This window comes from Passer domesticus, chromosome 31, assembly GCF_036417665.1.
Source record: "Passer domesticus isolate bPasDom1 chromosome 31, bPasDom1.hap1, whole genome shotgun sequence".
In the NCBI taxonomy this organism is placed as follows: Eukaryota; Metazoa; Chordata; class Aves; order Passeriformes; family Passeridae; genus Passer; species Passer domesticus.
Genome location: NC_087504.1, coordinates 2,056,171 through 2,080,823, shown reverse-complemented (window position 1 = coordinate 2,080,823; position 24,653 = coordinate 2,056,171). Strand labels below are relative to the sequence as shown.

General features: G+C 67.0%; 2 protein-coding genes across 2 annotated transcripts; one reads left to right on the top strand and one right to left on the bottom strand.

Moving 5' to 3' along the window:
- Positions 1-58: 58 nt before the first annotated feature.
- On the bottom strand, positions 59-7,642 carry CACNB3 (calcium voltage-gated channel auxiliary subunit beta 3). The gene is given in 16 exon segments (XM_064401065.1): positions 59-1,192; positions 1,956-2,105; positions 2,187-2,282; positions 2,359-2,510; positions 2,596-2,705; positions 2,791-2,849; positions 3,049-3,129; positions 3,367-3,386; positions 3,479-3,543; positions 3,609-3,724; positions 3,801-3,923; positions 4,005-4,127; positions 6,824-6,916; positions 7,067-7,179; positions 7,182-7,238; positions 7,241-7,642. Coding segments are annotated over 16 exon segments (1,947 nt in total). The 5' UTR covers positions 7,545-7,642; the 3' UTR covers positions 59-907.
- Positions 7,643-8,923: 1,281 nt separating this feature from the next.
- Positions 8,924-23,588, top strand: ADCY6 (adenylate cyclase 6). Its single transcript, XM_064401074.1, has 22 exons — positions 8,924-9,095; positions 9,964-10,798; positions 12,236-12,385; positions 12,493-12,614; positions 12,723-12,834; positions 12,903-13,030; positions 13,842-14,000; positions 14,089-14,230; positions 14,312-14,440; positions 14,886-14,911; positions 15,011-15,158; positions 15,903-16,000; positions 16,074-16,161; positions 16,236-16,352; positions 16,424-16,582; positions 17,812-17,987; positions 18,069-18,098; positions 19,549-19,678; positions 20,638-20,901; positions 21,735-21,939; positions 23,177-23,301; positions 23,376-23,588. Exons 2-22 carry the CDS (start codon positions 9,965-9,967, stop codon positions 23,502-23,504), a joined length of 3,471 nt encoding a protein of 1,156 aa, XP_064257144.1. The 5' UTR covers positions 8,924-9,095; position 9,964; the 3' UTR covers positions 23,505-23,588.
- The last annotated feature ends 1,065 nt before the right edge of the window (positions 23,589-24,653 follow it).

Sequence of the window (24,653 nt, the reverse complement as noted above, 5' to 3'; positions counted from 1 at the left end):
CACTGTCCTCCCCCCTCCCCAGACCAGCTTCTCCCCCACAGACACGGACACCAGCACCTCTGAGCACTCGTGTGTTTCTGAAACCAATTACAGGGAAATCAGTGCTTTCTACAAAAGAAATTATAACAAATCTGTGGCCCCCACCCCATTCCCCCCCCCTTCCCACCAGTGATGGCCGCGGGGGGGGCTCAGCCCACGCCAGGACCCCCGGCCGAGGGCAGTGGGCGCCGTATTTACAGGACTGTGGTGACGTGCGGTGACAGCGGGGACAGGGCAGTGGGTGCAAGCGTGGAGCAGCCCCCAGACCCCGGGCAGCCCCCCCTGTGCCCTCCCCGCGCCGGGGGCAGGGCCGGGGTGGCTGCGGGGCCGGGGGCGGGGGGGAATCGGTGCAGAGCGAAGCCAGTGCTGTGACCTGCTCCTCCCGGGGGTCCCATGCAGGGGTGGGGAGGGGGCAGGCCAGGTCCCGGGGCTGAGCAGGCACCTTCCCTTTCTTCCTCGGGTCCGTGCGGGCTGGGGGATGCTGCTACAACTGCCCCCCACTCCTTACCTCCCCTTTATTTTGGGGGGGCACCCACTGTCCATGGCAGCTGCCCTGCGGAGAATGAGCCGACCTGTGATGCAGGGCCCGGGGTGAGGACACTGAGGCAGGGCCAAGGCATTTGTCTGTCCCCAGGCTCCCCAAAAAAACTCGGGCGGGGGGTCCCAGGCCATCCTGGCCGCCGGCCCCCCCCCCCCCAAACCTCGCTGTGCTTATGGCTGAAGTCGTGCCCGGGGGGGGCCGGGCGAGAGGAAGCTGCCGCTGCGGAGTTCGATTGTCTGAGCACCCCCAGCGCGGGGCTGGGGCGAGGCGGGGAGCGCCCGGGGTTTGGGGGGGCCGGTTCCCAGCCGAGCCCGCCCCCTCCCAGCCCTAATAGCTGTCCTTGGCCCAGGGCCGGCTGCGCTGCCAGTTCCTGTCGTGGTTGCGCTCGCCCGGGCGCTCCGGCGTGCCGGGGCCGCTGCCGTGGTGCCGGTGGGGCTGGTACAGGTCGGGGTAGGGGTCCCCGTACTCCTCTTCCTCCTCCAGGTGCCGCGAGCTGCGCTGGGATGTGGCTCCCCAAGGCTGGGGCGAGGTGTCCCCCGCCTCATCCGATGGCATCAGGCTGTCGTGCTCCAGCGGCGAGTGCTCGCCCCGCTCGCCCAGCAGCTGCTGGCTCTGCGGGCAGGGGGCGGAGAGGTGGGGGCTGCGTGTGCCCACCCGGCCCTGCCACCCCGTGCTGGGTCCCTGTAAGGAGCTGTGTGTGCCCCCCCTGCCCTGGCACCCTGTGCTGGGTCCCTGGAGGGGGCTGCGTGTGCCCACCCGCCCCTGCCACCCCGTGCTGGGTCCCTGTAAGGAGCTGTGTGTGCCCACCCAGCCCTGGCATCCTGTGCTGGATCCCTGGAGGGGGCTGCGTGTGCCCACCCTGCCCTGGCACGCTGTGCTGGGTCCCTGGAGGGGGCTGCGTGTGCCCACCCTGCCCTGGCACGCTGTGCTGGATCTCTGGAGGGGGCTGCGTGTGTCCCCCACCCTGCCCTGGCATCCTGTGCTGGATCCCTGGAGGGGGCTGCGTGTGCCCACCCTGCCCTGGCACCCTGTGCTGGGTCCCTGGAGGGGGCTGCGTGTGCCCACCCTGCCCTGGCACCCTGTGCTGGGTCCCCGGAAGGGGCTGTATGTCCCCCACCCCATCTTTGGAGCCCTGTGCCAACTGTCCATAGGGAGGGGGGAACTGCATGTGCCCCCCCAGCCTGGGCACCCCTGTGCTGGGTGCCCATAAGGAGCACAGAGTGGGACCCCAATTCTGACCTGTGCCCACCCTGTTCTGTGGACCCCTGTACCAGCAGGGAGGGGGGAGCAGGGAGGGGGCTATGGGGACAGCGTGGGGGGCTGTGTGTCCCCCCCGTGCCCTCCCCTGTGTGGCAGAGGTGTGCCATGGGGTTACCTGCAGGCCTGGCAGGCCGGTGGGTGAGGGTACAGCGTGGGGGGCGTGTGGAGGGTGGTGAGTGGCACGCCAGTAAACCTCCAGGTACTCAGCCAGGTGCTCACAGGCGTCCTCCAGCTGGTTCTCATCCAGGATCACATCGAAGAGCTCCTGGGGGGGCAGCTGAGAGGGGTCAGGGAGGGCTGGGGGCTCCCCCCAGGCACCCCAGGGTGGGGGGACAGGCTGGCTCACCGGGGGACACTGCACCAGCTTGTCAGCTGCCATCATCTGCACGTTGAGGTGCTTCACCTGCGACTTGCCCCTGGACTTGATGAGCCTCTGCAGGACCTGGGGAGGGGACAGGGCAGTGACAGCACCACGAGGGGTGGCCAGGACCCCCCCCAGAGCCGCCGTGACCCCTCACCTTGGGGGAGGACACCTTGACGTAGACGATGATGGGTGCCAGGGAGGTCTTGGCCAGCTGGGCCGGGTGGTTGATGGTGTCAGCATCCAGCACCACCAGCTGCAGGGACTTGGCCAGCTCGAAGATTCGCTCGATCTCGCTCTGCACCTCGGCTGGGGGGACACGGGGGGGTTGTGTCAGGCTGGGCTGGCCCTAGGAGGGGGGTCCTGCACCCCCGGGGTGAGCCTGGCCCCTCACCAATGCTGGAGCGGGTGGTGGAGCGCTCCAGGATCGCCTGCTTGCCCAGGTTGTTGAGGATGGAGCGCTTGGCCAGGGACAGGTCGGCGGTGATGTGGGTGATGGAGATCCTGGGGAGCACAGGGACGCCGTGGGCACCAGGGCACCCGCAGCCCGTGGAAGGAGAGGGGGGTCTGGGGGGGGTGATGCTCTCACCTGCCATCGAATCTGTGCTTGAGGAAGTCGAAGAGGGCTTTCTGCATCATGTCGGTGACCTGCCGCGGGGCCGCCAGCCCGGTGAGCCGCGGCAGATGGCAGCGGCGGGGAGGTGGCAGCCGCTCAGCGCCCTGCCAGCCGCCCTCGGCCCCGCCATCTGCCCTCTGCCGGCGCACGACGGGCACGGAAGGGACAAGGGGAGCAGGCCACCACCCTGAGGGCACAACGAGGCCACCCGGATCCCCCCCCGCCCCGTACCTCATATCCTTTCAGCGAGGGCCCCACCAGCACCACGGGCCGCATGGAGGGGACCACGTCGTAGGGTGGGATGTGCTGCGTCTGCAGGGGGACACGGGGGGGGTGTCAGGGCCCTGCGCTCCCACCCCCGGCCAGGGAGGGGTCAAAGAGCCTGTTCCAGAGAGGCACAGCACCCCGGAGCCCTCCCAGCCCCATAGCCAGGGAAGAAAGGGGGGGTTCTGCTCCCAGCCCACCCCAGAAACAGCCACTACTGGCCCTGCCTGCAGCCCCCTCCCCACTGCCCCCTGCCCAGGGCACAGCCCTGCACCTGGGACTCACCTGCTTCTGCTTCTGCTTGGCTTGGGGAGAGAAGAGACACAGGTTGGTGACAGTAAAGTGGGGAACCCCCTCAGGACACCCACGACTCCCCTGGGCCAAGATCTGCCCTTACCTAAGGAGGGGGGAGGCGATCGCCGGCTCCCGCTGTCGCCGAGGCCCGAGGCATTGCCAGCTCTCCTGGGGAACAAGGGGGTGAGGGGGTGTTGGGGGTCCCGGAGTGGGGCCAGGGGTCCCATCCCTACCTGGCTTTCTGCTCCTGCTTGAGCCTCATGGCTTCCAGGCGCTGGGGGCTGGGGATGAAGGCGATGTCCCCCCCCTCCTTCACTAGGCGCCCGATCCACCAGTCATTGCTGTATTTCTGCGTGAGGACAGGGCACAGGTGAGACCAGGGGAGGTGCCCGGCCCTGAGCAGACCCCTCAGCACCCCAGCTGACCTCTTTGATGTGCAGGAAATCTTTGGCTTCGAAGTTGATGGCGGCTCCCTGCACCGGGCACTCCTCGTCCAGCGCCCCGCAGTAGCTGACATTGGTGCGCACAGCGAAGGCGACCGGCTTGTGCTGGGGGTTTTGGGGCTGATCAGCACCCCTGGGCCCCGGCAGCAACCCCGGCCCATGCCCTGGGTGCCTCCCCATCCGTACCTTGGCCCTCTCGAGCTGCTGCTGAGCCTGGCTCTCCACCTCGCGCCGGGCGCCCTCACGGTCCTCTTCCAGGGACACGTCGGAGTCCAGGGAAGGGCGGCTGGTGTAGGAGTCCGCCGAGCCCTGGGGGAGCGGGGCTGAGTGCCGGGGGGCTGCCAGGGGCACCCCCACAAAGAGGGACCTCGTGCTGAGGCGGTGGCAGCCTCGGGAGGGGACCCTGCTGACCCCCGCCAGCTCTGGGGAGTCCCCGCTGGCATCACGCCGGGTGTGTCAGGTGGCATCACCCAGCACAGCCGCCCTGGGGTGCAGCCCCCACGTGCTGGGGGGGTCACGGGGGAGACCCCCGCAGGCCCAGGGATGGGGAGATGAGCCCTGTCACGCTGGGATGCGGATCGTGCCCCTGCCGCCCCCCACCCTGGGGTGCTCAGCCCAGCACCCCCGGCTCCCCCTCCCCGCCGCGCCGGTATTTACCCACCGCCCGCTGCGCCTGAACAGGCGCAGAAGCTGCGGTGAAATATTTATAGGTCCCTGAATGTGGCTGAGCCCCCCCCTCCCCGAGGCCCCCCGGGCCCTGCCGGGCTGAGCTCAGCGCCGCCGCCCCGCTAACCTGCACAGCTCACACCGGGGGGAGCCCGGACACCCCCTGCAGCCCCCCCCCGGGCAATATGGATTCCCAGCAGAGCCCCCCCCAACATGGCCTCCCCAGCACGGCCCCCCCAGCATCGTCACCGCGCCCCGAGCATCCCCCACCCCCCAGCATCCCCAGCACGGCTCCGCAGCTGCTGCCCCCCAGCGCGACCCCCCCATCATCCCCAGGGAGCCCCCCAGTGCAGCATCTCCAGCCCCCCCTCACGCACGACCCACCCCCCCCCCCATGCAGCCCCCCCGGCCTGGAGCATCGACCCCCCCCCCCGGCCGTGGGTATCGGGATTCTCTTCCCGCCTGGTCCCGGTCCCGGTCCCGGCGGTACCTCCCGGGTGGGGGGGACGAGAGCGGTGGCGGCGGCTCGGAACAAAGGGCCGGGGGGCGGCACAGCACCCCCGCACCGGGCATGGGCCCCTCACCGGGAACGGCCCCCCCCAGGAGGCGCAGCCCCCTCGTGCGCCATCACCAGCCCGGCGGAGACCCCCCCTCCCCAAACCCCACCGCGACCCCCGCGCACGGTCCCCCCGACACCGCGGCCGGTACCGGAGCCGGTACCTCGTTGAGCAGGAAGGTAGCGCTGGAGTCAGAAAACGACATAGACGGGGCGAGCCGAGCCGAGCCGCCCGCGCCCCCCCCCCTCCCCGCCCCGCTCCGCCGGCACCGGCTCCGGTTCCGGCTGCGGCTCGGGCTCCGCTGGCCCTGCCCGCTCCGCCGCCGCCGCCCCTCCCCGCCCCTCCCCGCCCCCGCCTCCCACCGCCCCCCCGGGCCGCACGGAGCCGCCCCCGCCGCTCAGCCCGGGGGGAGTGGGTGGGTGGGTGTGTGTTGGGGGTCGCCGTTCCCCCTTGCCGGTGCTGGCGGGGGGTTCCGGCCCCTCTCCGGTGGGGGGCTGCGCTGGCAACCGGGAGACCCGAGCGGTGCCGGGGAGCTGCAGCCGGACGGGTCGGCGGCGCAGCTCCCGGTGTCCCGGGAGGGGGGGGAGAGTTTGCTAAGAGAGCTCCGGGTGAGAGCGGAGTCCCGGGGCAGCGGCGGAGGGGCCGTGCAGCTCCCGCAGCGCGCAGCTCGGCGCTCCGGGGCGGCGGCGGGGGGGGTCCCGGTGGGTACCTCCATGCTCCGGTGCAGCGGCTCCGGTCCTGCCCCGAGCCGGCAGCAGCCCCGTCTGCAGGGCGAGCCCTGCGGCGGGGCCGGAGCCGCTCCCGCCCCCCCGCCGCGCCCCCCCCCCGCCCCCGAGGAGGGGGGGTAGCGACGGGCCCCGGGGGACCGGGCCGGCCCGCCCCGTTACCGCGCAGCGGGACCGGCCCGGGACAGCTCGCGGCCGGCCCGGGGACATCGGGGCAGCGCACGGCGGGGTGGGGGCTTCGGACAGCTGTGGGACCGGCCGCGGACACCTGCACCGGGCACCAGGCACCGAGCGCGGGGCCCGGTACCGGGCACATGGCGGGGCCCAGCCGGGCCCTCTCCGAGGTGCTGAAGGGGCCGCGCCGGGTGCTGGGCCGGGTCGCGGGGTCCCCGGGGTACCGGGGAGTACCGGAACAGCAGGTGCTACCCCGCGAAGGAAGCGGGATGCTCCGGCCGCTCTGCGCCTCCTGCGGCCGCCCCGGCAGGAACCCCCCGCCCTCCGTGAGCCTCCCCGGTACCGCTCACCCGCCGGCGGCCGGGCAGGGGGCGCAGCTCGGGGCCGCACGAAACCGAAGCAGCGGCTGGGGGGCGGCGGGGAGCTCCGTGCCTCTCCCGGGCAGCGGCCCGGTGCCGGTTGAGGGAGCGGGAGGGGAGCCCCGCGGCCCCTTCTACAGCCCCGCCTGGCCCGTTCCCCTTCCGCTGCCTCAGTTTCCCGGGGCCGCCCCCCGCGCCGCAGTGCCGGTGCCCGCCGCCGGCCCGGCCCTGACGCAGCACTCGCTATTTTTAGCCGCGGGGAGCGGCTGTTGCGATGCTACCGGCGCCCGGTGCCGGCGCCCAGCCCCGGTCCCCGGGGAGCGGCGGGGCGGAGGCGGCCCCCGAGCTCCCTCCAGTGCGGAGGTTGGGGTGGGAGACGCTCGGCCGCTCCCCGCTCCCCACCCCAGCTCCGTGCTTTAATGCGGAGCCGCAGCAGCGGCGGAGCCGGGGCTGGCGGGGCTGCCCCGCCCCGGCGCCGGTGCCGGTCTCGGTGCCGGTGTAGGTGCCGGTGCCGGCCCGCTCACCTGCCTGCGGAGGATGCTGGAGGTGGTGTCGGACGAGGTGCTGCCGTCCGAGCGCTTGAAGCGGCTCTTGCGCTTCGGGAGCCTCCGGGGGCTCTGCGGCGAGAGCGGGCGGTGAGCACCGGGCGGCTCCGGTCGGCTCGGCCCCGCCGCGGAGCCGCCACCGGCGGCCCCCGGCTCTGCGGGCAGAACCGAACCGGGCCGCACGAGGCCCGCGACGGCCGGGAGGGCTCCGGTTCTGCTCACCTGGAAGGAGCCGGAAGCGTCAGGCTGCGCCGGGGCTGACATCCCCGGCGGCACCCACCGGAGCCCCGGGGATCCCGGCGGGGCAGCCCCACACCGGACCGCGGCGCTCCGCGGGGAAGGGCCGCGCCGCCGCCGCCACTGCCGCTCTCCGCATCACACGGGGCCGCCGGGGCGTCCCGGCCGTCCCCGCCCCCGCCCGCCCGCCCCCGCGCCCATCCCCGCGGCGGCCGGTCCGCGCCCCCGCAGCCGGGCAGCCACCGGGAGGCACCGGCAGCGGACCCTGCCCACAACCCGCAGTGCTGCGGTGACCGGCCGCGCGGTACCGGGCACGGGGAGCCCCCCGGGGCCGCCGCAGCCCTGCCCACGCGTGTGCGGGGATGCGGGAGCCCGAGCCCCTCCGCCCGCATCGCACCGGGGCCGCTCCCGCTGTCGCCGTGCCCCTTCCACGGTTCTTTTTGCCACCCCCACGCCGGGGCATCACCCCCCCACCGCGGGGTTACGCCCCCAGAGACTCCCGCGTGGGGCAGGCGGGGCCGGGGGGGGCTGCAGCCCACCTACCCCACGCCCCGTGCCCCCGCCGTGCCCACGGTGCTGGCCGGTTCCGGACCGGAGGGGCAGGAGGGGACAGCGGGCCGGGGGTGCTACCGGAGCCCCCGGAGCCCCCCGGAGCCCCAGCACGGCCCCCCCACCCCCCGCGCGGCGGGACTTCCGCGTGGGGCCGCAGGGACACGGCCCCGCCGGCGGCTCCTAATTAATGATTAATCAGCGCTCCCCGGGGCCCGGCGCCGCCGCTGCGGGGGAGGGAAGGGGGGCACGGGGAGGTTCTGCCACGGGGGGAGGGCAGGGCCGGTGCCACGGGCACCCGTGGGGTACGGGGGGCTGGGGATGGCAGTGAGGGGTGCCCTGTGCCAATGGGGGCGCGTGGAAATGGGGGGGCATCGGCAAGGGGGGTGTGTGTGTGCAAACAAGGGGGCTGTGAGTGTGTAAGGAATGGGTCAGGGTGTGTGCAAGGGGGCTGTGAGTGTGTAAGGAGTGGGTGAAGGTGCGTGCAAGGGGGCTGTGAGTGTGTAAGGAGTGGGTCAGTGTGCGTGCAAGGGGGCTGTGAGTGTGTAAGGGTGAGCGTGCGTGCAAGGGGGGCTGTGTGTAAGGAGGATATAACGGGGGTGTGCAAGGGCTGTGTGTGTGAAGGTGGGGGCTGTGAGTGTGTAAGGGCTGTGCATGTGTAAAGGTGAGTGTGCAAGGGGTAGGTGTACGCGTGTGTGCAAGGTGGTGTGTGTGGGGTGCGGGTGAGGGAGGTGCGTGCCCCTGTGAGTGTGTGCACAGGGTGTGTGTGCAAGGGCTGCGTGTGCAAGCCGCGTGTGTGCAGCCGCACCTGCTGTGCCTGGGGGTGCACAGGTGTGTAAACACAGGGATTCGTGTGTTTGCACACAAATATAGAGGGGTTGATGTGTGAGTGAGTGCATAACGGGGCCGCCTGAGTGTGCAAGGGCGTGTAAATGTCCGAGGAGGGTGTGCATGTGCAATGTCTGCGTGTGCAGCACGGAAAACCCGCGTGCAAGGGTTTGTGCGTGCGTGTGCAAGGGGGGCCCCGGGATGTGCGGGGGGGAAGGCACCGGGGTGGGTGTGCAAGTGACACACTCCTGGGGGGGGGTCGCGCGTGTCCCCGCCATGTCGGCGCGTGTGTCCGTGTCCGCGCGCGTGTGCGCAGCCCCGGGGGTGCGAGTCCGCCCCCGCCGCTCCGGGCCGTACCGGGCCGTTCCCGCCGCCGCCGCTGCGCCTTTAAGGCCGCCGGCCGGGAGCGCCCGGGAGCGGATCCGGGCGGGGGGGGGGGGAGGGGGGGCGGGCACCGGCCGGGGCGGGCCGGGGCTGCGCGGCCGCGACCGGGACCGGGGCCGCCACCGCCACCGGGGGCCCGGCCTGGGCGCGAGATGGGGCGGCGGGAACGCGGCGCGGCCGCCGTGTAGGAGCGGGCGGCGGCGGGGCCGTGGCGGGGCGCGGGGCCCCGCGGCCGGCGGCGCCGGAGGCGGAGGTGAGCGGGGCCGCCCGGGAGCACCGGGAGCGGCGGGAGGGGCGCTGGGGGGGGTGGATCGGGGCGGCGGCGGGGATCGGGACCGGGACCGCGATCGGGACTGGGACTGGAACTGGGATCGGGGCGGGGGGGGGCGACACCGGGCTGGGCCCCCGGGCGGCGGGAGCGGTGCGGCCCCGGGGGGCTGCGCGGTGCTCGGCGGGGTCCGGTGCGGCGGGAGCTGCCGGTGCGGTGGGAGCGTCCGGTGCGGCGGCCGGAGGGCGCTGGTGGGTCCCGGTGTACGGGCCGGGCTCGGCGGGGCTCCCGTGCCCGGAGCGGGGAGGGAGGGGAGGAGGGAGGCGGCCGCCGCCACCGGGGCCGGCCCTTCCCGGTGGCCGTTCTCCACCGCCGCTCGCCCGGAGCAGGGACCGGCTGCCACGTCCCGGCTGGTTCCCGGTGCCCCGGGGCGGCCGTGCCCGGTAAAACCCGTTGGCCGCCGTTCAAGACAAACAGGGCCGGGACGCCCGGGTCGGTCCCAGCTTTGTCGCAGGTCGCTGCACCGGGAAGGGCGGGCTCGGGGCGGCCTCGGCAGGGCCACGCACCGGGCACCAGGACACCGGGCACCGGGACAACGGGAACCCGACACCGGGAACCCAGCGCTGTGCACCAGGATTCTGGCACCGGGACACTGGGGCACCGGGCACCCAGCACTGGAGGGGCCATGGGGGCAGTGGGGGAGCTGGGACTTGGGCTCTGCATCCCCAGGGTGGCGGTGGGGACATCAGGACCTCCCACTCCTTGCCCGGCCTCGCACCCCCGTGGACACCGGGGTCTCTGTTGGGGCGCCAGGGTGGGGGCCCAAGCGCTGACCCCTCCTCGGTGCCCGCAGCATGTCGTGGTTCAGCGGCATCCTGGTGCCCAAGGTGGACGAGCGGAAGACGGCATGGGGGGAGCGCAACGGCAAGAAGGGCCCGCGGCCCCGAGCCGGCCTCTGCGGCCCCCGCTACATGAGCTGCCTGCAGGACCCTGAGATGGAGCGGGCTGCGGGACCCGCCCGGGGGCTGCGCTGCACTTGGCAGGAGGATCACTACGGCAAGAAGGGGCCCGCGGGCGACCTGGGACTCAAATCGGTGGACACGGGCTTGGAGGACGGCGAGGCCAAGGGGCCGAAGGGAGCCGGGGGACATGGGGGGCGGCCCTCGGCCGGCGAGTGCTGGCGGCGCCTGCTCCAGGTTTTCCGCTCCAAACGCTTCCAGTCGGCCAAACTGGAGCGGCTTTACCAGCGCTACTTCTTCCAGATGAACCAGAGCAGCCTGACGGTGCTGATGGGGGTGCTGGTGCTGGTTTGTGGGGTGATGCTGCTCTTCCTCTGCCTGCCCGGTGCCCCCCACGTGCCGGCGGCCGCCGCGCTGGCCGGTGCCACGGCGCTGTTCCTGCTCCTCATGGTGCTGTGCAGCCGCAGCGCCTTCCCCCAGGACTACATGTGGGTGGTGAGCTACGTGGTGCTGGGGCTGCTGGCCGGGGTGCAGGCGCTGGGGACGGTGGCCGTGGCTCCCCGAAGCGCGGCCGAGGGCGTTTGGTGGAGCGTTTTCTTCATCTACATCACCTACACGCTGCTGCCCGTGCGGATGCGGGCGGCCGTGCTGGCCGGGGTCCTGCTCTCCGCCCTGCACCTCGCCATCGCCTGGCACCGCAACGCTGCCGACCCCTTCCTCTGGAAGCAGGTAGGGACACACCTGAGAGGGGCTGGGGGACACACCTGAGAGGGGCTGGGTCACGCCCACCTGCAGGTGGGACTTCCCGTCCCTGCATCCCGCTCTGTAAATTTGGGATTTTTTTTTTTTTGCGCTTGGTGGAAAGTTCTAGATGCAGGAGGGGCCCCTTGGCTGCCCGGGGATAGGGGAGGTGCCATGCTGGGGTCCCGTGGTGGGGCAGGGTGGGCCCCTCATGCCGGCACAGACCCAGCATTGTGGGCTGCACCGGGAGGAAGGGGCACCCACAAAGCCCCCGTTGTAGGGTTGGCGGAAACCCCCGAGGAGGGACGCAAGCCCAGGGCACCAGGGCAGGGGAGTGGCTGTCACCCAGGGGGGCTGGGACGCTGCCAGTGTCCCCTGTCCTGCCCCTCTGAGGTGCTGGGTGCTCCCAGCGGGGTGCTGCCTGCACAGGGGGTGCAGAGGGGTCCCCCATCGCTGTGGCCGCGTGCTCCCAGCCCCAGCAGCTCCCCCTCCTTGAGCAGAGCCACTCGTCACCGTCACCCTCGCCCTGCCTGGCCAGGGCCAGGGCCACGTGCTGTCCCCGCGGGGCACAGGGCGAGGAACACAATGACATCCGAGGCCAGCGGGGTCACGGGAAGGGCCGCCCCCCTGGGGAGGGTTCACCCCTTCAGGGCAGGAGCGATGCGGCTCCGGGGGATGCGATGGGGCCGGGGAGGGGATGTGAGGCCTCTGCTCCCAGTGTCCCAGTGTGCTGGAGCGCTATAAATAGCCCTGGCCCCGGTCCCGGGGGATGGGGACGGGGGAAACCGCAGCTCCCTCCGCAGTCATCTCCGCTTTCTGACTTCCTCTGCTTCCCGAGGGCGTCCCCATGACCCCCACGCTCCCCTGGCTCCTGTATCCTCAGATCCCCCCTGCTCTGGTTTTCTACATCCCCACATCCCCACGTTCCCCCTGCCCTGGTTCTCCAGGTCCTCCACATTGACCCTGTGCATGTCCCCTGTGTCCTAAAGTCCCCTCTGCCACCCTACCCTGTGTCCTCAGGCCCCTGTGATCCCCCTATCCCATGTCCCCTTTGCCCCACCTACCCTCTGTCCCCATGTCCCCTTTGCCCCCCATCCTGTGTCCCCAGCTCCCTGCATCCCCTATTCCCTGGTTTCTCACAGCCCCAAGTCCCCCATGTCCCTGCAGCCCTCTTGCCCTGTTTTCCCATGTCCTTTGGTGCCCCACATCTCCCTACATCCTACATCCTCCTTGCCCTGTGTCCCAGAACCCCCATGTCCCCCCTGCCCTGAGCCCCCATGTTCCCACACCCCCCTCTTTGCAGCCCCCTCTCCTCTCCTTAGCAGCTCCCACCATACCAAAGCCAAGGCTCTGTGCTGCAGAGGAGGGTGGCAGAGCTGGCTGGGGGTCCCCAGGTGGTCACACTGAGCCCACCTCCCCCCCCAGCTCAGCGCCAATGCCCTGATCTTCCTCTGCACCAACGTGGTGGGGGTCTGCACCCACTACCCGGCCGAGGTGTCGCAGCGCCAGGCCTTCCAGGAGACCCGTGGCTACATCCAGGCACGCCTGCATCTCCAGCGGGAGAACCGCCAGCAGGTGGGACGGGGGATCCCGGGGGTCCCTGTGCTGAGCTGGGGGTCCCCGTGCTGAGCTGGGGGTCCAGCAGCACCCCAGCCCTGCTGACGGGGCTGCTCTGGCTGCAGGAGCGGCTGCTGCTGTCAGTGCTGCCACAGCACGTGGCCATGGAGATGAAGGAGGACATCAACACCAAGAAGGAGGACATGATGTTCCACAAGATCTACATCCAGAAGCATGACAACGTCAGGTACTGTGGGGACGGGGGTGTGGGGGGGCTTTGGGGGAGGCATCACCAGGGGAGGGTGTCTGGGGCAGCGTGTGGGCTGTGCCCAGCCCGTGCTCTTCCTCCTGGCAGCATCCTCTTCGCGGACATTGAGGGCTTCACCAGCCTGGCCTCGCAGTGCACGGCACAGGAGCTGGTGATGACACTCAACGAGCTCTTTGCCCGCTTTGACAAGCTGGCTGCGGTGAGTGGAGGGGCTGGGGGACTTTGGGGGGGTCCTGGAGCCCTCCTAAGCTGCTCGTGCCCCCCCAGGAGAACCACTGCCTGCGCATCAAGATCCTGGGGGACTGCTACTACTGCGTGTCGGGGCTGCCGGAGGCGCGCGGGGACCACGCTCACTGCTGCGTGGAGATGGGCGTGGACATGATCGAGGCCATCTCGTGAGTGGGGCAGAGCCGGGGACAGTGCCCGTCCCCAGTGCCACCACAGCTCGGGGGGCTGCACCTGACCCTGCTGTGCCCATCCCCTGGGCTGGCACATCTCTGGTGCCACCACAGTTTGGAGGGCTGCATCCAACCCTGGTGCTGGTGTGTCCCCGATGCCATCACAATGTGGGGGATGGCATCTCCTGGGCTGGCATGTCCCAAGTGCCACCACAACCCTGAGGAGCTGTGTCTGGTCCTGGTGTGCCCCTGGTGCCAGTGCAGCTTGAGGGAGGCTTGCAATTTTGGCAAGTCCCAGGTGCCACCACAGCTTGGGGGACAGGTCCCATTCCTGGTGCTGGCACATTCCCAGTACTCACCAGTCTGGGTCACAGTGCCTAGGTGTGCCATGGGGTGCTTGGGGGTGCCATGGAGGGTGCCATGGGGTGCTTGAGGGGTGGTTGAGGGTGCCATAGGGTGCTTGGGGATGACATGGGGTAGTTGAGGGTACCATACAGTGCTTGGGGGTGCCATGGGGTGGTTGAGGGTGCCATAGGGTGCTTGGAGGTGCCATGGGGTGCCTGGGTGGGCCGTGGTATCTCAGGTGCCTGTGAGTGCAGTGGTCCTTTGGGTTGCCTTGGGGTGCTGCAGTGTCTGGGAATCCCGAAAGGCCTTGGGGTGCCCAGGAGTGCCGTGAGGTCTCTGGTGCCAGTGGGTTGCTGTGGTGCCTGGGACTCCTGAAAGGCCAAGGGCTGCTTGGGGGTGCTTCAAGGCACCCGGGGGTGCCACGCAGTGCCCGGGGGTGACACGGTGCCGGTGCCACCCGCAGGCTGGTGCGCGAGGTGACGGGGGTGAACGTGAACATGCGCGTGGGCATCCACAGCGGGCGGGTTCACTGCGGCGTGCTGGGGCTGCGCAAGTGGCAGTTCGATGTCTGGTCCAACGACGTCACCCTCGCCAACCACATGGAAGCGGGTGGCAAAGCTGGGTGAGCCGGGCAGGGAGGGCTGGGATGGGGGTCTGGGGTGGGGGGCGCTGGGCAGGGAGGGCTCAGCAGCTTCATGCCCCCTGCCCAGGCGCATCCACATCACCTGGGCAACGCTGCAGTACCTGAACGGGGACTATGAGGTGGAGCCGGGCCACGGGGGCGAGCGCAACGCCTACCTCAAGGAGCACAACATCGAGACCTTCCTCATCGTTGGCTGCAGCCAGAAGCGCGTGAGTTGGGGGTGGTCTGAAGGGCAGCAGGGGCGTGGGAAAGCTGGGGTCACCCCCTCATGGCCCTGTGTCACCCTGTAGAAAGAGGAGAAAGCCATCCTGGCCAAGCTGCAGCGCACTCGTGCCAACTCCACTGAGGGGCTGGTGCCACGCTGGGTGCCCGAGCGCTCCTTCTCCCGCACCAAGGACTCCAAGGCCTTCCGGCAGATGGTGAGCAGCCCCAGGGAGGGCATTGGGCACGGGGCACCCTCACCACGGTGCTATCAGCCACTCGCTGTCCTTCCGTGGCTGCCCTGCCCGCAGCCCTCGTGGCTTCCTCCGCTGCCTGCAGGCCTCAGGGAGCTCCTGGGTGGCCCCTGGTGCTCAGCAGACCTTGGAGATCCTCCTTGTTCTCATCAGTCCTGGGCACACTCAGGGGTCTCCCATCCTCACTGGTGTTAGATATCCCCCTTAGACCCCTCCCTCTTCCCTTTGCAGACCCCAGGGACTCTCTTGGTCCTTGCCAAAAACCCTTGGGGACCCCCCCTGCTCCATTTACCCCTAGAACTCTGTCCCCCATCCTGGGTGACCCTGGGGGGTGTCCCACGTCCTTGTCACTCATGAGGGTTGCCCCCAGCCATGTCAGTGTCTCTGACACCTCCCTTGTGTCTCCCAGGGCATCGATGACTCCAGCAAGGACAAGTAAGTGTTCCCATGCAGGGCTGCTGGGGGGGTTGTGACCAGCCCCTCCCTGGGGCAGAGCTGGGAGCCTGGGAGGGTCCTGACCCCCCCATTCCCCAGCCGTGGTGCCCAGGAGGCCCTCAACCCTGAGGACGAGGTGGATGAGTTCCTGAGCCGGGCCATCGACGCCCGCAGCATCGACCAGCTCCGCAAGGACCACGTCAAGAAGTTCCTGCTCACCTTCCAGACCCCTGAGCTGGAGAAGAAGGTTGGGGGGCCCTCTGTTCCCTTTGTTCTGGACCCACCATTCCATCTGTCTCTTGAAGTCCCCTCTGCCCTGGCCCCATCAGCATCTGTGTCCTCCCATCTCTCCTCCATCCCTTGGGGTCTTCTCTGTGCTGGTTTCATGGTCTGTCCACCTTCTCGGCCGCATCTCCTCCATTCCATCCCCTGGGGTTGCCCCTGTCCCCTCCCATCCCCTAGGATCCCCCCCGTCCCCTCCCCTCTTCTGGGGTCTCTCCTGTCCCCTCCCATCCCCTGGGATTCCCCCCGTCCCCTCCCCTCTTCTGGGGTCCCTCCTGTCCCCTCCCATCCCCTGGGATCCCCTCCCTACATCCCATCCCCTCCATCTCTGGAGTCCCCCCCATCCCCCTCCATCCCATGCCCCAGGGTCTTCCTGTCCCCTTCTTCCCCCCACTCTGGGGTCCCCCCTTTTCCCTCCATCCCATTTCCTGCATCCCCTGGAGTTCCCTGTTCCCCTCTATCCCACCCTTTGGGGTTCCCCTGTCCCCCTCCATCCCATCCTCTGGGATGTTCCCAGTCCCCCTTCATCTGCATCCCTTGGGGTCCTCCCATTTCCCTCCATCCTGTCCCCCAGGTTCCCCCCGTTCCTCTCCATCCCATCCACTGGTGTCCCCTCAGTCCCACCTCCATTCTTCCCTTGGGATCCCCCTGGGGTTCCTGGGGTCCCCCTCTCTCCATCCAACCATCCCACCTGCCCCTGTCTCCTCAGTACTCCAAGAAGGTCGATGACCGTTTTGGTGGCTACGTGGCCTGTACCCTCCTGGTCTTCTGCTTCATCTGCTGCCTCCAGATCCTGGTGTTCCCCCAGTAAGTGCTGCAGCCCCCCCAAATACCAGCTTTGACCTCCCAACCCCATCACTCACCTCCCACCTCTCCCCAGCTCCTCGCTGATGCTCGGGGTCTACGTCAGCATCTTCATCCTCCTTGCTGCCATCCTCTTCATCTGTGCCATCTACTCCTGCGTCACTGTGAGTACCTGAGGGCTGGGAGGGTTTTTGGGGGGGCTCGGCCATGCCTGACAGGCTCCTTGGTGCCCCCCCAGGTCTTCCCCTCCGCCCTGCAGCAGCTCTCCCGTGGCATCGTCCAGTCGCGTGCCCGCAGCACCGGCATCGCCGTCTTCACCATCCTCCTCGTCTTCATCGCTGCCTTCGTCAACATGGTAGGGTCACGGGGGTCTGGGGGGTTTTGGGGGGCTGTGGGGCACCAGCTCACACCCCTCTGGCCCCCCAGTTCTCCTGCAGCCGCGTGGCCCTGCGGGACTGTGCTGCCCGTGAGCTCAACGTCACCCCCGGGTCCGTGGGGCCCTGCCAGCTCCGGGCCCTCAACTTCTCCCTGGGCACCCCCATGGGCTCCTGCCACGGTGACGGGCTGGCCTGTGACTTCCCCGAGGTGAGTGGCACTGCCTGGCACAGGACAAGGTTCCCACAGGGGTCCCTGCTGTGCCACGTCCTCCCTGGGTGCTGGCACGGGGTGCCCATGGGTGTAATGTCCCCAGGAATGCTGGCACAGATCTCTGTAGGCATTGTGTCCCCAAGGGTGCTGGCACGGGGTCCCCATGGGTGCAGTGTCCCCAGACATGCTGGCACAGGGTCCCTGAGGATGCTGGAATGGGGTCCCTGCAGGTACTGTGTCCCTAAGGATGCTGGCACAGGGTCCCAGAGGGTTCAGTGTCCCCCAGAGTGCTGGCACAGGGTCCCCATGGGTGCAGTGTCCCCAGACATGCTGGCACAGGGTCCCTGAGGATGCTGGAATGGGGTCCCTGCAGGTACTGTGTCCCTAAGGATGCTGGCACAGGGTCCCAGAGGGTTCAGTGTCCCCCAGAGTGCTGGCACTGGGGTGCAGGGTGCCAGCACAGGGTCCCCACACACACGGGGTGCTGGAGCAGGTCGCTCAGGTCCAAGGTCCTCAGTGGGTGCTGGCACTGAGCCCTTGAGGTTGCTGGGTGCTGGCACAGTGTCCCCAGGGGTGCAAGGTCCCTGTGGGCGTGGGGAGGTGCTGGGATTCCTGGGGTGCTGCAGGAGTTCCAGGGTTCCCAAGGGTGCCATCCAGTGTTCCTGAGGTGCTGCAGGGGTTCCTGGAATGCTGTCTGGGGTCCCTGGGGTGCTGAAGGTGTTCTTGGGGGTCCCAGGTGGTGTTCCCAGGGTGCCATTCAGGGTTCCTGGGGTACCATCCATGGTTCCTGGGGTTCTTGGGGTGCTTCAGGGTTCTGTGGTGCTGGCTGGTGTTCCCAGGGGTGCCATGTGGGGTTCCCAGTCTGCTGCAGGGGTTACTGGGGTGCTGCAGAGTTCCCATGGCTGCTGTCCAGCATCCCCCAGGAGTTCCATCCTGGGTTCCTGGGGTGAAGGTTGGGGTTCCTGGGGTGCCATCAGAGATTTCCAGGAATGCCTGCAGTATTCTCAGGGCTGTCTGCCAGTATTCCCAGAGTGCTACAGGGGTTCCCAGGGTTCCATCCAGCATTCCAAGGGTGCTACAGGGGCTCCTGGAATGCCAGTCCTGGTTCCTGGGGTGCCATCTGGGGTTCCCAGGGTGCTGCAAAGATCCCAGGGGTGCCACCTGGTGTTCCTGGGTACCATCTGGTGTTCCTGGGGTGCTGCTGCACCCCACCATGTGCTCCCCAGTACTTCAGCTACAGCGTGGTGCTGAGCCTGCTGGCCTGCTCCGTCTTCCTGCACATCAGTAGCATCGGGAAGCTGCTGCTCATGGTGGGCATCGAGGCCACGTTCCTGTTGCTGGTGGAGGGGCCTCACGCAGCCCTCTTTGACAACGCCGACCTGCTGGTCCTGGCCAACGCCCTGTGAGTGCCCCCAGTCCCCCAGGGGTCCCCACCTTGGAGCTGTGTCCCCACCCCACTGACCCCTGGCTCCTGTCCCCACAGGCCTCCCTTCAACGTGACCCAGGGAGAGTGGTGAGTGGGAAACTGGAGCCAGTGGGGACCTGGGTAGGGGTGTGAGGGTGGGCAGAAGCAGGAGGGTCCCTTGGGGGTCTGTGCTGCAGTGCTGGGGAGGTGGGAACAGCCTCAGGGTCTCTGGTGTGGGTTCAGCTTTGGGGTCTGGGTGCAAATCTGGGGCTTCTTGGGTGGGTGAGTGGATCTTTGGGGTCTGCCATGCAGATTTAGGGTCCTTGGGATGGGAAGGTGAATGTTTGGGGTCTGGATGCAGCTTTGGGGTCCCTGAAGGGAGTGAGTGCATCTTGGGGTCTGGGTGGATCTTTGGGATCTGAGTGCAGGTTTTGGGTCTCTTGGATGAGTGGGTGAATCTTTGGGGTTGGGTGCATGTTTGGAGTTCCCCTGGGTGGATGACTGAGAACTTTAGGTTCTGAGTGCAAATTTGGTGTCCGTGGAGTGGGTGGGTGCATGTTTGGGTTCGGGGTACATGCTTGGGGTCTGGATGCATGTTTGGGGTCTGGCTGCAGTTTGGAGTCTAGCTGCATGTTTGGGGTCTGGATGCATGTTTAGGGTCTGGATGCGTGTTTGGGATCTGGGTGCATGTTTGGGGTCTGGGTACATGTTTGGGATCTGGGTGCATGTTTGGGGTCTGGATGCCTGTTTGGGGTCTGGGTGCGTGTTTGGGGTCTGGGTGCGTGTTTGGGGTCTGGGTGCGTGTTTGGGGTCTGGGTGCGTGTTTGGGGTTTGGGTGCAGTTTGGGGTCTGGATGCGTGTTTGGGGTCTGGGTGCAGTTTGGGGTCTGGGTGCGTGTTTGGGGTCTGGGTGCGTGTTTGGGGTTTGGGTGCAGTTTGGGGTCTGGATGCGTGTTTGGGGTCTGGGTGCAGTTTGGGGTCTGGGTGCAGTTTGGGGTCTGGGTGCGTGTTTGGGGTCTGGGTGCGTGTTTGGGGTTTGGGTGCAGTTTGGGGTCTGGGTGCGTGTTTGGGGTTTGGGTGCAGTTTGGGGTCTGGATGCGTGTTTGGGGTCTGGGTGCAGTTTGGGGTCTGGGTGCAGTTTGGGGTCTGGGTGCATGTTTGGGGTCTGGATGCGTGTTTGGGGTCTGGGTGCAGTTTGGGGTCTGGGTGCATGTTTGGGGTCTGGGTGCGTGTTTGGGGTCTGGGTGCGTGTTTGGGGTTTGGGTGCAGTTTGGGGTCTGGATGCGTGTTTGGGGTCTGGGTGCAGTTTGGGGTCTGGGTGCGTGTTTGGGGTCTGGGTGCGTGTTTGGGGTTTGGGTGCAGTTTGGGGTCTGGATGCGTGTTTGGGGTCTGGGTGCAGTTTGGGGTCTGGGTGCAGTTTGGGGTCTGGGTGCGTGTTTGGGGTCTGGGTGCGTGTTTGGGGTCTGGGTGCATGTTTGGTGACTGTGTGCAGTGTGGGATCTCTGGGTGGGCAGGGACAGATCCCCCAGCCCACCTCAGGGGTCCCGGGGGTCCTGCAGCCCGGCAGAGGGGAAGGTGGCCCTGCGCTACGTGACCCCCGTGGTCCTGGCCGTGTTCGCGCTCGCCCTGTACCTGCACGCGCAGCAGGTCGAGTCCACCGCCCGCCTCGACTTCCTCTGGAAGCTCCAGGTATGACCAAGGTGTGGGGGGCTGGGAATGACCCTTTTCCTGCCTCCTGAGACTGGGACCAACCCCTTCCCTGCACCCCAGGACTGGGGTGACCACGGGGTCAGTATTGATGCCTTCCCATACTCTGGAACAAGACTGACCCCTCTCAGCACCCCAGAACTGAGGGGGTTGTGGGACCGGGACTGACCCTGCTGACTGGGATTGGGGTGACCATGAGACAGGAACTGTCTCTTCCCCTGCTCCATGGGATTGGGGTGACCATGGGATGGGAACTGCCTCTTCCCCTGCTCCCTGGGATTGGGGTGACCATGAGACAGGAACTGTCTCTTCCCCTGCTCCCTGGGATTGGGGTGACCATGAGACAGGAACTGTCTCTTCCCCTGCTCCATGGGATTGGGGTGACCATGGGATGGGAACTGACTCTTCCCCTGCTCTCTGGGATTGGGGTGACCATGGGATGGGAACTGACTCTCCTTTTGCTCCCCGGGATTGGGGTGACCATGGGATGGGAACTGACTCTCCTCTTGCTCCCTGGGATTGGGGTGACCATGAGACAGGAACTGTCTCTTCCCCTGCTCCCTGGGATTGGGGTGACCATGGGATGGGAACTGACTCTTCCCCTGCTCCCTGGGATTGGGGTGACCATGGGGCTGGAATCAACACCTTCCTTCCACCCTGAGACCAAGACTGACCCTCCCTGCACCCCAGAACTGGGGCAGTCATGGGACAGGGACCAATCCAGGGCCAGAACCACACCCCTCCCCACACCCTGCCACAAAGGCAGGGCTGGGAGCAACCCTTTCCCTGTACCCCAGGACTGGGGTGACCATGGGGCTGGGACCGACCCTTTCCCTGCAGCCCAGGACTGGGATGTCCATGGGGTTGGGACCAACCCCCTCCCTGATGCCGGGGAGGCCGTGGGGTCCTGTGCCAGCTCCCACCTGGCTCTGTGCCCACAGGCAACGGGCGAGAAGGAGGAGATGGAGGAGCTCCAGGCCTACAACCGGCGGCTGCTGCACAACATCCTGCCCAAGGACGTGGCCGCGCACTTTCTGGCACGGGAGCGGCGCAACGACGAGCTCTACTACCAGTCCTGCGAGTGCGTGGCCGTCATGTTCGCCTCCATCAGCAACTTCTCCGAGTTCTACGTGGAGCTGGAGGCCAACAACGAGGGTGTGGAGTGTCTGCGGCTGCTCAACGAGATCATCGCTGACTTCGATGAGGTGCTGGGGCAGAGAAGGGGCAAGGGGGTGCATGGGGGCGAAGTGAACAGGGATGGGTGCAGCTGATGGGGTTTGTGGGGTGCTGGAGAGGCTGTGGAGCAGTGGGGATGAGGTTGTGGTCAAGGGAATGTAGGCATGGGGGTGCTGGAGAGGCTGTGGAGCAGTGGGGATGAGGTTGTGGTCAAGGGAATATAGTCATGGGGGTGCTGGAGAGGCTGTGGAGCAGTGGGGATGAGGATGTACTTCACTCTTGGAGAAGCCATGGAGCAGCTTTCATGGAGCCACAGGAATGGGTGCAGGGTGTGCTGGAGAGCAGCAGCGTGGATGGAGTGCACAAGGATGAGGTGCAGGAAGATGGGGTGTTGGAGAGGCTGTGGAATACCAGGTTTGGGGACAGGGTGCAGGAGATGGAGTGCACGGGATGCTGGAGAAGCTGTGGAGCACCATAGATGAGGATGGGGTGCAGGGATCACAGACATGGGTTGCAGGAGAGGCTGTGGAGCACCATGAATGAGGTGCAAGATGGGATGCACCAGGTATGGAGAGCCTGCAGAGCACCATATTTGGGACAGGATGCAGGAGATGGTGTGCAGAGGTGTTGGAGGGGTTGTGGAATGCTGTGGAGGAGGTTGGGGTGCAGGGGATGTGGAATGCTGTGGAGGAGGTTGGGGTGCAGGGGATGTGGTCATGGGATGCTGGAGAGGCTGTGGAGCAGCACTGGTGGATCCACAGTGCAGGGTGCTGGAAAAGCCGTGGAACAGCATTCATGGGATGGGGTGCAGGATTTGGGGTGCCCATCACCCTGTCGAGGTGACCCCTGCCCGTCCCCCCAGATCATCAGCGAGCAGAAGTACCGGCAGCTGGAGAAGATCAAGACCATTGGCAGCACCTACATGGCGGCATCGGGGCTCAACGCGGCCACCTACGACCGCGAGGGCCGGAGCCACATCGCGGCGCTGGCCGACTACGCCATGCACCTCATGGAGCAGATGAAGTACATCAACGAGCACTCCTTCAACAACTTCCAGATGAAGATTGGTGAGCCCCTGCACGCCCCTTGCACGCCCCTCTGCACCTCCAGCCATCCCATGCTGTTTGTAGCTTTGTGCTGGCTGCTCTTGCACTCCTTTCCCCTCTCTCTCCCTTTCCCAATCACCTCTTCTTTTTCCTTTTTATACCCCATTTTCCTCTCTCACACTCCTTTTCTTTTTACACCCCTTTTTCTTCCTTCCTGGCCTTTTTCCCCTCTCACCTGTCCTTTCCCCTCACCCATTCTTTTCTAATCTCTCCCTCCTTTTCTGATCTCACCCCTCACCCCCTTCTTTTCCCTCCTCACTTCTTTCCCCTTTTCCCCTCTCACCTCCCCTTTCCCCATCACCTCCCCTTTTTCCCCTCCACATTCCTCTTCTCCCTGTCACTCTCTCCTTTTCCAGTCTCACCCCTACCCCTTCTTTTCCCCCCTTACCTCTCTTTCCACTCTCCCCTCCCCTTTCCCCATCATCTCCCCTTTTTCCCCTCCACGTTCTTCTTCTCCCTGTCGTTCTCTCCTTTTCTAATCTCACCCCTCCACCCCTTCTTTCCCCCCCCACCTCTCTTTCCTTTTTCCCTCTCACCTCCCCTTTTTCCCCTCCACATTCTTCTTTTCCTGTCACTCTCTCCTTTTCCAATCTCATCCCCCCACCCCTTCTTTTCCCCTCACCCCTTTCCCCCTTTCCCCACCCCTTTTTCCCCCTCTCACCTCCCCTTTCCCCATCACCTCTACTTTTTCCCCTCCACATTCCTCTTCTCCCTGTCACTCTCTCCTTTTCCAATCTCATCCCCCACCCCTTCTTTTCCCTCCTCACTTCTTTCCCCCTTTTTCCCCTCTCACCTCCCCTTTCCCCATCATCTTCCCTTTTCCCCTCCACATTCCTCTTCTCCCTGTCACTCTCTCCTTTTCCAGTCTCACCCCTACCCCTTCTTTTCCCCCCTCACCTCTTTCCACTCTCAACTCCCGTTTCCCCATCATCTCTCCCTTTTCCCCTCCACATTCCTCTTCTCCCTGTCACTCTCTCCTTTTCCAATCTCACCCCTCACCTCTCTTTACCTATTTTTCCCCTCTCACCTCCCATTTCCCCCCTCCACATTCCTCTTCTCCCTGTCACTCTCTCCTTTTCCAATCTCTCTCTCCTTTTCCAATCTCACCCCCCCACCCCTTCTTTTCCCCCCTCACTCCTCTTTTTCCCTCTTCCCCGAGTGTGGGGGTGGTCCCTGACTCCCAGCCCTGTCCCCCCAGGCCTGAACATGGGCCCAGTGGTCGCGGGGGTCATCGGGGCTCGCAAGCCCCAGTACGACATTTGGGGCAACACCGTCAACGTCTCGAGCCGCATGGACAGCACCGGGGTCCCCGACCGCATCCAGGTCAGTCAGGGCCGGGAGGGACACAGGACCCCTGCCCAGAGACCCCCCCCTTACCCCCGTGTCCCCTGCTCCAGGTGACAACAGACCTGTACCAGGTGCTGGCTGCCAAGGGCTACGTGTTGGAGTGCCGGGGGCTGGTCAAGGTCAAGGGCAAGGGGGAGATGACCACCTACTTCCTCAATGCGGGGCCTGGGGGCAGTTAGGGGGGGTCCCCACGGTGTCCCCCCACGCTGGGGACTCCCCCAGCCTGTGCCGAGCTCAGGCAAAAAAAAAGAAAAAAGGAAAAATCCCCAAATATACATATTTAAAAACAAAAAAGGGAGAAATGGACGCAAGGAGGTGGTTGGGAGGTGTGGGGAGGTTAACCCTGTGCCCCCCCTCCGCGGGTGTTTTAGGGGGTGTTTCCCAGCCCTGCACCGGGGTGTTTTTTGTGGGAGGGGGGTCATGGTAACCCCCATCCCTTTGCTGAACCCCCCCATGTGCCAAAGAGGGGAGACGGGCCCCCTCCCCCCAAAAGAAAAGGGACTGCAGGGGGTTTTGGGGGCGGGGGGGTCCCCAGCCCCCTCCATGTGCCAAATTGAAGTGCCGCCTGCGGGGGTGGGGAGGCGCAGGCCCAGCATCTCCGCAGCCCCCTCACCCCCCGGGGGTCCCAGCCCCCTCCGGGGGGCCTGTGGCGGGGAGGGGAGGGGGAAAGACCCTCCCCCTTTTAAATGCAAAAAAAACCCTAATGAAGTGACTTTTTTTTTTCTTTTATTTTTTTTTTTTGGAAGCAGTTTTGGGGCGGGGGGGGCTCAGCCCGGGGGGGGAATGGCGGGGGGGGGGGGGGGGTTACTGGCTCCCTCACCCCAGCGCAGACCTGAGGTACTTTGTCCTTCGTGTGTACAGATAAATTATATATAAAACACTTTGGATACGAGCTGTGGCCTGGCCTGTGGGGCGGAGGAGCTGCCGGTTGGGAGGGGGCTCGGATCCCGGGGGGGGAAAACACCGGGAGCCGGTGAGGGAGGGGGTCCCGGTAAGGGAAAGGGGGTGAAAAGTCGGTTGAGGGGGTACAGACAACGTCTTGGGGCTGCGGGATCCCCATAAGGAGGGGTGGGGGGATCCCGCTGCTCCCGGGGTGGGGGGGGAAACATACCGGAGGGGTACACTGAGGTCCCGCTGAGGAGGGGGTCTCGGGTTGGAGGGCCACGCCGCTATCCCAGGGGTCCTCGGGTGTCAGTGCGTAGAGGGGGGAGCTGAGAAGCCGGTGGTGGGGCCACGGGGACCGCCCCGAGGTGCGGAAGTGCTGCGGGACCCCCTGAAACCGGAGCCCCTCAAACCGGAGCCTCTCAAACCGAAGCCCCTCACGGCGT

Bases quoted from the DNA above. Each gene is read 5' to 3' on its own strand.
- ADCY6 (XM_064401074.1), top strand. From the start codon at position 9,965: ATGTCGTGGTTCAGCGGCATCCTGGTGCCCAAGGTGGACGAGCGGAAG. The intron at 12,835-12,902 runs GTGAGTGGAGGG...GTGCCCCCCCAG, and splicing joins GCTTTGACAAGCTGGCTGCG to GAGAACCACTGCCTGCGCAT. The intron at 17,988-18,068 runs GTGAGTGCCCCC...CTGTCCCCACAG, and splicing joins CTGGTCCTGGCCAACGCCCT to GCCTCCCTTCAACGTGACCC.